This window comes from Camelus bactrianus, chromosome 2, assembly GCF_048773025.1.
Source record: "Camelus bactrianus isolate YW-2024 breed Bactrian camel chromosome 2, ASM4877302v1, whole genome shotgun sequence".
In the NCBI taxonomy this organism is placed as follows: Eukaryota; Metazoa; Chordata; class Mammalia; order Artiodactyla; family Camelidae; genus Camelus; species Camelus bactrianus.
Window position 1 is genome coordinate 133,558,563 of NC_133540.1, and position 11,438 is coordinate 133,570,000.

Consider the following 11,438-nt stretch of genomic DNA (forward strand, 5'->3'; position numbering starts at 1 on the left):
GCGGCCCCCTCCCTGCAGGGCTCCTCCAGGCCAGGGTGGGACATGGTGAGTGCTCAGGAAGGGTCTGTGAGGTGAGTGGTGGATTGAGGAAGGAGGAGCAGAAGGAAGGGAGGAAGGGAGGCTGGAGGAGGGAAGCAGAGACGAAGGAATAACACGAGGAAGGCATTAATTAGTGGTCCTCAGGGACCCTGGGCTTCTCGTTACCATGGAGACAGCCAGGCTGCAGGAGGCAGGTGGGCTCAGCCAGAGGCACCGCCATGGTTAAGGAGGGCAGGGCTGAGCCAGAAGCGCTCCCAGCCCCCACCCCACCCCTCCCACCTGTGCCGGAAGTGGTCCTGCTAATCCTGGGAGAACAAGTAGAGAACAAGGTGGTGGCAGGGCCTGAGCCAGGGACTCCCCCTCACTCAACACATCCTCCCCCTTATCAAACTCTGGTCTAGTGGGTCCCACTAAACCACCGTCCCCCAGCAATTCACCAAGCCACCTTCCAGCTCTCTCTGAGAGCAACGCCATCCCCCGGAGCCAGCTCTGCAGCAGGGCTGCTCCCAGCCACCCACCTCGGCTCTCCCCACATGCCTAGCCATCTGTCTCGGCAACGGGGTGGGGGCCGATGTCAGCCCCTCCCAGGTCCCCTCCAGACCCAGGACGCTCCTCCACACCCAGCACAGAGCAGGCTCATCCAGGTAATCACCCCAGATCCATGGGAAGCAGGAAAGCTCGAGGTAGAGGATGCTAAATATTTAGGAATGACTGGGTGGGGGGAGCAGGGCGGGGGTGGGGGGAACCGCACCACCACCACCAAATGCGCATTTCTCAGGCAGCCGGCAAGGTGGCTGGCGGCTGGCGCCCAGCAGAAGGTGGCACTGGGCCCAGCACACGCAGACGCGGCACAGATTGAGGGCTCCTGCGGGGGGGGGGGGGGGAGGGGGCCCGGCTGCTCTCCTACTTGGGCTCCGGAGAGGAAAGCATCTTGCAGGGCAAGACGAGGTGGGTGACAGGTGCCTGGGGTTCTCCCTTCTGGCTGATCGGCCAGCTCCGGGCAAGCCTACCCACCTGCAGCCTGCGTGGCTCCTCGTCAGACCCAGGAGCTTCCTACCTGCACGGGGTCCTGGCACCAGAGTCCAGTCCTACGGGTCGGCCCCTCGAACCCTGTCCAGTGCCCCTTTCCAGAACAGGCTGGCAGGAACGGGCAGCGTGATGGTGAGGATGGACACCTTCACCCTTCAGCCAGTGGTCTGGATCCTTTTCCTTCTTTTCCAGGTCCCATCACCTGCCTCCTGCCGCTCCCAGTAGCCCCGGCCCGCCCCGCGGGGCGCCAGCACGCTCTGGGCCGGGCTCAGGAGATGCCACCGCGGGGGGCGCTCCCCTTCTGCGGAGGGAGCCGGCGCGTCTCCGCCCGCCGCCCGCCCGCCGCAGCTGCCGCCTTGCTGGTGAGGATGCTCAGAGCTGCGCAGGGCCCGCGCGACTCGGCCTCCCCGCACACCACGGAACTTGCCGGCAGAGGCGAAAACAAGCGCGTTAATCTTCCCTGGGAGGCTCTTTGTATCCCCCCCCCCCCTCCGCCGCAGACCTGCTTTTCTCCTGCTCCTGGCCATTCAGGCAGTCCCTTCCTGTCAATTAACCAGAGCGCAGCGGGGGGGCCATTCACGGCTCCAAACCCCCGAAGTCTGTATTTGGCCCTGCCCAGCCCAGCATTCAGTACTGGGGATGCTTACCCTGCAGACGGGGTCCCCCCACCCTCCCGATCCGGTCCATCAGGGGAGGCCCGCTGACGGCCTGATGACAACAGTGCACCCCGCCGGCTACTCCGGGGCCAGCACTGAGCTGAGGGACACCTCACACATGTCCCGCTGGCTTCCTGAGGAGGGTTCTGACCCATTCTATGATGTGGCTCTCTTCAATCAATGAGCGTGTAATCACACCCATCCATGGAGGCCTTTGGGCAGAGGAGGGCACAGCTCCACACAGAGCCTGGGGACCATGCCAGCCATGGTGGCCGGGGAATGAGGGAGATGGCAGGGAGGGCAACATGGCCCTCTGGATGGGGTGCCCACTCCTTTTCCCTCTCTGCCTCCCCAGAGCTAAGGCCCTGGTGCAACGCTGTCCCTCCTGCTCTGATGTTGAGTATAATTTCCAGAAAAGCAGCTCAGTGCCCAGCGTGCAGCTCCACCAAGGCGTCTGGGCCCCGCTGCAGGCTGGGCTCCAGCTGTGGGGCAGGAGCCCTGAGAGGTGCAGGAATGCCCATCCCTTCCTGGCTGGCCTCCAGTCAGGCCTCAGCAGCAATCTGAGGGACTTTTTAAAAATGCAAATCCTACCCAGGCTTTCCTGGGCTCAGAAGCCTTTGTCAGGGAGGGTGGCTGGAGGGTCCTGCAGCCTCACCTCCCAACCTGTCTTCCCACCCCCAGAAGCTGCTTCTGTGACCTCCTTGGAAAAGGCTCCTAGGCCCCTTGACTGGATCAGGGCCCCTCCCCTCCCAGTGCTCTGCCAGGTCCTCTAGTCACCTGTGTCCTCCCCTACAGGCCACGGGATGGTCCATCCACCTGCCCCAGCACAGAGCCCAGAGGGGGCTGCAGAGCAGGGTGAAGGGGCCGGCTGGGACCAAGAATCGGGTTGGTGGGGTTTGGTCCTGGTCATCCCATGGGATTGATCTTACCAAACAAATGTAGAAAAGCTCACAATACATGTTATTTTCATAAAGGGACACACCCGTGCAACTACCACCCAGATCAAGAAACGCACAGGTCAGCACCCAGAGGCCCCCGACCCTGGAAACACGTTTGGCCCGGCCTGCCTGCGGGGCCGGTCCTGCCTCCCAGGCTCACTGTTACACCCTCCGAGCCTCAGACTCCCCAGCTGGACGCAGAAGGGCTGAGCCGAGGATCTCAAGTCCTTCCTACCACTCTGTCAATGTGCAGAGAGCACAGGTGAGAGAGTGTCACGGGAGGCTTCCTGGAGGAGGTGGCACTCACTGAGCAGGCCCTAGACAGCTGAGGAAGGTGTCCTCTAGCAGAGCTGGGAGGAAGGGGGAGCAAAGGCTCAGGCACGCAGATTCCTGCACAAACACGCATGTCAGACACCCCGAGGGTCCCCTTCTTGTTGGAGCAGGCAGATAGCTAGATGTGAGCAGAGAAAGGAGGACACAGGCCAAACAGCAGGAATTGGGCAGAAAGGAGGGGCGCAGGCCAAATGCAGGAAACCACAGGTCAGGTAAACAGCAGGGTCCCTGGGCAGAGAAACAAAAGCAGGAACCTCTGGGCTGATAAGTGGCCACACTTTCTGGGGTGACGAGAGGCCTGGAGGTCGACAAAGAAAGGTGGGAAAAGGCAGGAATCTCCAGTGTCCTAATATAACCTTTTGCTCATTATGCTCTTATTTCAATAAAATTAGCCTTGCAGATTAGACGTACCCAGCTTGCACCGACGCCATGACACTTCTGATCCAGACTAAATAAGGACAAAAATCCCTCCTTCCTTTGGGAAGGTGGAGCTGGGATGAAAATCAGAAAATACGGCCCCAAACCCCTCTCTCCCCAATGAATATTCTGTCCATTCATTTTTACACCCTATGTAACCAACTTGCCAGAGAAACTCAGGGCACCGGCTCACCTGAGCCTGCCTGGTCTCCACTTTAGAGTGTCCTATCCACCCCTTACTAAATTCCCACTTTACTTTCTTAACCTCTGCGTCTCGTCTCTGAATTCTTTCTGGGCTGCGCTTACCTCCAGCACGTGCCCCGTGATGTACTTCTCGCAGCCGTCACAGCGGATCCCAAACTTGGTGTGATAGTCGGCCTCACAGTAGGGCAGCCCATCCCTGCAACAAAGCCGGCAGTCAGGACGGGTGGGTGGCACCTGAGGACCCGCAAGCTCTGACGACAGCCCTCCCCAGTGGGAAGGGCCATGTCCAAGGGGGAAAAACCCACTTCCCCTGCTCCAGCTAACACCACGACCCTCAGACAGCATGTACTGGGGACTCAGAGGTGCCAGCAGGGCCGCCTCCACCATCACAGCAGCCCCACAAGAAACACCGCAAAGACCATCCCATTTCACAAGTGGAGAAACTGAGGTGTACCAAATTCCTTAACTTGAGACATCGGGTTTTCTTTAATGAAAAGTAATCTTTTGATGTTCCGACTACCTGGTCTACGTTGCAAAAATGCCTACATATCCTGGCTTCTCCCTTGCCGCTTTGGAACAGTCTCTTACAGCAGCCTGAGAGGCTGTGTCCCGGGCTCGAGTCCTCAGGAAGTCTGCTCAGTAAAACATAACTCTCAGCTTTTAGGTTGGGCACTTTATTTCAGTCGACACTGGGCAGCCGTGGGCTGGTTGCTTCAGTGTTGAACCACATTAACTGAACTGCAAGGAAACAGCTGGTCTGCAGGTTGGCTGATGGAAGGTAATGCAGACGCAAGGCCTGTAAGGTATTTGGCAATGTGGGAACTCATTAAAAGTCAACTGGCATCATCATTCTGAGGTCAGCGGGACAAGTGGCAGTGAGCGCGGGGCAGGAGGGCTCCGCGGTGGTGCTACCGCTCCACGTGGGGAGGCGCTGGCGGGCAGCAGTGAAGTGCACAGGCTTGCACTCAAGTGCCCAGTCCCAGCGGTCACTTCACCTGTCGGGGCCTCAGCTTCCCCACCTGTAAAATGGGAGACATAAGAGCATGAACTAAGTAAGACCAGGTGTGGCCAGTGCCCAGCACTTGGCAGGCACTTGTCACTCAGTGGCTGAGGCCACTGTCCTTGTCACCGCTAAGCAAGGCTGTCTACCTGGCCCCAGGCCCCGCCCATCAGGAGACGGGCATGGCGGGAGGTGCGGCGGAGAGCACCCATTAACCCAGGCATCTCTCTCCCAGCACTGCTGAGCCTGCAGTGTTAGTCCCAGATTGGGTTTGATTTTTGCACAGCCTCCAGTGGAAGGTAAAATTTCTCAAGCTGTCAGGAGACTAGAGCCCTCTTTTCCTCAAAGCTCTGGACTGTGAATCACACAGATGCTGGCAGGAGGGGAACGACCTGGTGCTGGGTCCCAGCCTCTGGGCTGCAGCGTCAGGGAGGAAGCAACCCTCCCTTCCACAGGAGAGGGAGTGTGTGAGCTGGGCCCTCAGGGCCCACCTTCAAAGACCCTGACCTCGGGACCCTCCTCGCCCCCGCAAGTGGCTGTACATGCAGCAAACCCAGGACGTGCAGCGATAACGTCCCCATGGCAACACCCACACCCTCCTTGTGAATCGGGGCAGTTCCGAGGCTGCTAAGCGTGGGTGAGCTACCTCCGCGCGTGAGCGGGGCTGCAGTGTGCTGGGGGCTGGGCCTGATTTTATTTTATTTTAAGTGCTCTGTCCAGTCCCCCAGGCTGCCTTCTGTGTCACTCACTCCTTCCCTTCACTGTGACAGAGGCAACAGGTCCCGGCCCCAGTGGCCAGACACTCACTCAGCCTGACCCAGCCTGGACAGAGGCTCATGTCGGTTTGGGGGCCTTCAATGACAACGTTTTTATTTGAGATGATTGTAGATCCACATGCACTTGAAAGAAACGATACAGAGAAACCCAGAGTGGGCTTTCCCAGGTTCCCCCAGTGGTCTCATCTCACAGCAGCCGAGCACAGGTCCACTGGGGAACGGACACGGGACCATGCAGCCACCTGATTCGGATTCCCTCGGTGTGGCACACAGTCTCACGTGCACGAGTGTGTGCCTGTGGTGTGTGCATGTGTGTACGTGTGTTTCATTCTGTGCAGTTTTATTGCAGGTATTTTTTTAACCCATTCGTCTCCTGTGATGGCTCTGTTCCCTCGGAGCATCAGAAGCGAGTGTAGTCTCTGACGGAAGTTGCCAAAAAAGTCCCTCACTTGCAGGAGGGAGCTGCTCTGCACTCTGCGCCTTTGAGCTCACCCCCGACTCTTCCCTCCCCTGTGCTTTCTGGGGCTCACACTTCTCGGTTCCTGATATCCCGGGATTAAAATGCACCCCTGCCTGGCAGACCAGCTGCCCTGTTCAGGCCCTGATCTCCAGAAGGCTCTCTCCCCGCCGCCTCCTGACCACACGTCAGGGACACCGTGCTGGCCTGCGGGAGCAGAAGACAGCGCGTGGGGCTGTGCTGTTACACGTGTGACACCTGAGACAGGGCTGCCCTGATACTGCCGGCATCAGCTGATGTCCACTTATTACTCTGCAGGGTCTCCGGGCACCAGCAAAGGGGGCAATTCCACAGGGAGGGTGACACCCAGAGGCGGCGTGGGGAGGTGTTTCATAAGGTTAAAGATGGGAGCGCTAACATCTCTGTGTCAGTGAACAGAAATGGCGTCGGAGTCTCTGCAAACCGCGTCAAGGAAGCGAGGCTGGCAGGGAGAGGGCACTGGCCACGGGCAAACGCGCCGGTCCAGGATGGGGCTCCTGGCCTCACACAGACGGAGTAGCCAGGAGGAAGGCAGGAGAAAGGTGGAGGGCACAAGGCGGGCACGGGGGACCCTGCCCCAGCCCTGGTGGCAGGGCCGGCGGGCTGGCCCCCCACTCACTTGCTGATGTACTCCGCGTTCAGTTGTTTCCCGCACGTCTTGCACTTGAAACAGCCCAAATGCCAGTGCTTGTCCAAGGCCACCAGGGACTGGCCGTTTTTGATCTCTGCACCGCAGCCCCCGCAACCTGCAAGAAAGAACAGAGCACAGATGTCACCCTCGTGGGTGAGAGGAGTGGGACCTCAGACACCACAAGGGCATCTAGGGTGGGCCGGGGGCCAGGAGCTGTTAAAGGACCCTGATACACGACTGCCAGTGTGAGCATGTAGAAGACACATGGGGCTCATTCCTGCACGCACTGAGCGACGACTGCATGCAGCCTGGACCATGAGCGGGGGATACTGGGATGAGGAGACAGAGGCCCCACCTTCCGGAGATGGACAGGACCACACTGACAGCCATGGGGGCTGTCCCGAGAGGGAGCGGCTCAGGCAGCAGGGTGCCTGATGGCAGTGGGTCTGGGTGGCCCCACTTTCCTCCTCTGTTGGCAGGTGGACTTTGAAACTCACTGTGCCGCATGAGAGAGGCTGGAGCCCCCACCCGCCACGCCCTCCGAGCGCTCGCCTGCCAGGGCGCCTCTCCCAGGAAGCCCTCCTGCCCCAGGTCTTCTGTGGCCGCCTGTGCCACACCTAGGACACAGGACGCTCTGCCCTCTGCCCGAGCTCCTGCTCCGGATCTCAGCTCAGGTCAGAGCCAGGCCTCAGGAGTGGCTGGAAGCACGGACCTCGGAGCCAGGCTGCCCCCACCAGCTGTGTGACTGTGGCCGAGTCATTTCACCTCTCTGTGCCCACTGAAATGGGAACACAATTTACGGAGCTGTTAACAGGGGGAAGGGTGGGCTTGATAACAGTGAGAGAGAGAATAGTGCACGCGAGGCCGGACACTCATCACAACTGCTGCTGTCGCGGGAGGAAGACCTTGCGAGAGGCGGATACTTTACCACTCTGCCTGCTACGTGTCAGCAGCGTGCTCTCCCCCAGGGGACAGGCTCCGGGTGACTTGCCACCGGCAGCTGCGGGGGGACATGGACGTCACACCTGGCCCGCAGCCCCCCTATGGGTTCCGGTCAACGCTGAGCAGAGTCTCACTAACAGCGAGCAGTAAACGCAGAGGCAAGAGCAAGGTGCAAGGACCGTTGTCATGGAAACGGCAATCAGCATGTTCTAAACACATCTGGAGCTCAGCACAGCTTCGCATGACTTTGCAAATGACAGGGATGTCCTTGAGAGAGTGTGCTCCCACTGCCTAGGGCAGAGGTCACCAGGAAGGGCCAAACCTGCAGCCCACTCACGCCTGAGCCCAGGGCCTGGCTCTGCCATCGCAGCAGGGAATGAGCCTGGGGCCCTCCCCTAGTAGGACCCTTCTAGAGCCTCCCAAACACTTTCCCTGTTTCCCCTCAAGTGCACCTTCCTCTAGCAGACCTAGTCATGCGTTCAAGGCCCGGCTCTGCCAATAACTTGCAAGACACCCGGGATGTGCCAGGTAGCCTCTCTCAGCCCCAGTGGTGACCTCAGGGTGGGGGTGGGGTGCAGGGTCAGATCCCACTCACCCCCTGCCCCACAGATCTAACCAGGTTAGGGAGCGGAGGGGGGCTCTGGGGCGAACACAAGAACACTGGGTTCTAACACTTGAAGGTGTTAGACATTATGGGCTTGGCCTGCAATTTCTCCAAGCATCCCAGACTCCGCAGGGGGAGCTGCAAGCAGCTGCCGGGACAGATGAAACCTGTCCCAGTGCACCCCACGCACTGGGCTCTATGCTGAACTGGTGACTCAACCCTGCCTGCAGCGCGGTGGTGGTGGAGGTTTTGGTTGTGGGGGTGCCAGGAGAGAGGTTGGTTCCTGGGGGCTCCAGCGCCCCACAGAGCAGCCCGAGTGCCTGCTCCGCCCACAGGCCCCAGCCCCTCCGCATCTGTCCATGCCACCCTCTCCTTTAACCTCACAGCCTCACCGTAGGCAAGGCTCATCCCACTTCTGAGAGATGGGCTGGGGCTCAGGTCCTGTTCCCCACTCCCAGGTACCTGAACAGCAACCTCTCTCGGGCAGAAGCCACAGAGGTTCCCAGGGTCACAGCCCAGGTGGTGAAACCTATCTGGGAAGGCCTGAGGACCCCACCCCATTGGTGTACACCCAGCGGAGGGCTCAGGTGCGAGGGCCATGCCTCTTCCTTCCCGACTCTGGTGGGCCTCCAGGTCCTGTCTCCAAGTGTCGCCCCAGGTTCTGAGTGTGACCCCATCCTGGCTGGGCTGGGCTGGGCCCCAGCAGGTGAAGCCAAGTCCAAGCACTGGCCACAGGGGTGCCTCATCTCGGACAGAGCTGCTCCCCGTCCAAGGCCCTAGGTTCCCAGCTCCGGCTGCCCCCACCCCAGGCTGCCCCTCCAGGCCACCATCCACATCCACTGCTGACCCCACCTTCATTCCCAAGGACCAGAGAGGGGACCTAGCTTGCCTAGGGCCCACAGGTGGTACGTGGCAGGGTCCACTCTCGCTGCCACGGACTGGCATGGTGCTGGGCCTCTCTGAGCCCTGTGACCTGTTCAGAGCTGGAGAGTCAGGGAGGAGCCCTGAAAAGGGGAGCCTGAACAGGAGCAAAGGGGGCTCTCCGGGAGAAGACCCTCACCCCAGGGCAGGGGGGGAGGCAGTCCAGGGCAGCAGCAGCCTGGAATGCTCCGTTGTGAACAGAGGGGCTGGCCACCCGGAAGGAGTGGTGTGTCCCTCCCCGGGGAAGGCGTGGACATCCAGCAAGGAGCGCTTATCCTGTTGCTAAGCAACAGGCTCAGGCCAGAGAGCGGAAGAGGGAAGCTCAGGGCCCTGGCACCAGGCTTGACGCCATGGGAGCAGCCAGCCACGGTCCACCCCCCAGGGAAGGCAGCCCACAAAGGTGACCAGCCGTGGCGTCCCACCCTACGGAAGAGGGGCTGCTTGCCACCCCCAGCCACCACCACCTGCCAGGCAGACTGCACTGCTCAGGCTTGTGTTCCTAGCTCTCCCTACCCGCCTTGGCACTACCTCACCCAATAGCCATCTATGGCTCCTCATTGCCTCCAGGATGCAGTGGGAGCTCCCTGGCCTGGCTCTGCCACCAGGCTTTTTCACTTCTGTTCCCTGCCCCCACAGAGCAGCCCCCTGTCCACTCACATGTGGATGGCAGCTGCCCCTAGCACAGGCCAGAGGTGTCCAGTCTTTGCTCCCTTCAACGCCCACTTACTGAAACCTATGTTTCAAGTTTCTGAACAAAGGCCACCTTCTCAGAAAGCCTCTGGTCACAGCAGGGTAGGCTCCCCTGCTTTGGAGTTTATTTTTTTGGTGGGGAGAAGGTAATTAGGTTTATTTATTTTATTCATTATTTTTTTAAAGGGAAGTACCGGGGATTGATCCCAGGATCTTGTGCATGCTAAGCACACACTCTACCACTCAGCTACACCCTCTCCCTTCCTACTTTGGAGTTTAAAGGCCTTGGCTCAAACCTCAGCCCCACCACTCCCAAGCTGGACACTGCACACTCAGCACACCCCCCGCCTCCCCACCAGGCTCAGGGCACTCACACTCCTGTACAAGGAGGGGGCACTCCTGCCTGGCAGGGCTGCCCTGGGGGTAAAAGGAGGCAGGAGTTGGGAAGACTCCGTAGACATTCACACAGAAGCCAAGAGCTAGTGATGAATGTTAATGATTTCTAGACACAAAAAAGGTTGTAAGTGGGGGATTCTCACTGTGGATGGAGAGAAGGGGTAGATTATATTATTAGACCATCTGGGGGTCAGTGGAATATTTGTTCTTTGAAAACACAAATTTGTTATTTTAAAATAAATTTCCACTTGGGAAGGGCAGCCTTTCTGCCCATGACATTTTTAAAAAGTCTTGAAATTTTCAAAAAGTCTGTGGTTGGGCATATTTCCCTTTTTACTTTGGCTGCCAGGAGGCTCTGGACAAACTGTTCAAACTTATCCTGATCTTTGCAAATTTTGTTATAGTTTTTGATGACTACTTCCAATTTAATTACAATAGTGCTACTGTTTGTGAAACAAATTCTCAAAAATTCAATCAATCCAGACCTCAGCTGGAGAGAAACGTTTGAATGGAGGACGCTCCTAGCAGGCCCCAAAGCCACAGCTTCACCAACTGGAACTGTTGGGAGCTTACCTCATTTCCAGATAAAAGTATTATCAGCCCTTGAGGCCAACATTTGACTCCTAGGAGGTGGGAGGTGCGATCCCCTCTGCACAGATTTTCAGTGTAGCAGACACGGTGGGCAGGTGGGAAGAAGGTTTTAACACAGGAGAGGGGCTTGCGTATGAGCAAGATGCTGGCTCTGGAAATCAGTAGAAATCCCTCCTCTGTCCCAGGAGGAGACACTGGGGACACCACAGCAACCTTGCATGCAGGGTGGGCTCTGAAAACCATGTTCTGCAGTGGGAGCCTGGTGGAAGCAGGTCCTGGAGCACTGGGCTCCCTTCCCGGCCCCTGAGCCCCATCTCTGGTCCTGGAAGAGCCACCCCTCGAGGGAAGGCAGGTGCCTTTCTGCCCCGGCCTCGCTCTCACTCTGCCCACATCCACAGGCTGTGGGCACTCCCCGGGTGCCCGATCGTTTCCACTAACAATCTCCCTTTTCATCCAAGAAGCATGTACTGAGCACCCACTGCATACACCCTCTGACCCAGCTCCCGGGGGGCGGAGCAGCTAACTGGAGAGCTCCAGGTCACAGGAGCCCAGAGATCAATGCTCTCCCAGGGGCTCTGCCAAAGGACTCCTGGATGGTCTGGAATTAACTGTGGGGAGCTGAGTATGGGTGCTGGAGGGAGAGGACCAGAAGGAGGCCAGAAGACTTCCAGGAGGAGGTGGGCTAGAGCCAAACTGCAATCAGGAGTGGGAGTTGGATGTAAAAGCAGAAGTGGCACACGGGGAGGAGGGCACAGCTGAGCAAAGGCTTAGAGGC

General features: G+C 58.9%; 1 protein-coding gene across 25 annotated transcripts in view; it reads right to left on the reverse strand.

Annotated features, from left to right (window-relative positions):
* The window catches only part of ABLIM2 (actin binding LIM protein family member 2), a 139,614-nt gene that overhangs the window by 71,927 nt on the left and 56,249 nt on the right, over positions 1-11,438 (reverse strand). For all 25 annotated transcript variants that reach the window (XR_012501667.1, XR_012501665.1, XR_012501668.1 and 22 more), the window contains exons 5-6: positions 6,508-6,634; positions 3,719-3,812 (exon numbers count right to left, since the gene is read on the reverse strand). Coding sequence is in view for 22 of the 25 variants with exons in the window: in XM_074350936.1 (XP_074207037.1) it covers positions 3,719-3,812; positions 6,508-6,634 (221 nt within the window). In the remaining 3 variants the exon portion in view is untranslated. The remainder of the gene's footprint in view (positions 1-3,718; positions 3,813-6,507; positions 6,635-11,438) is intronic.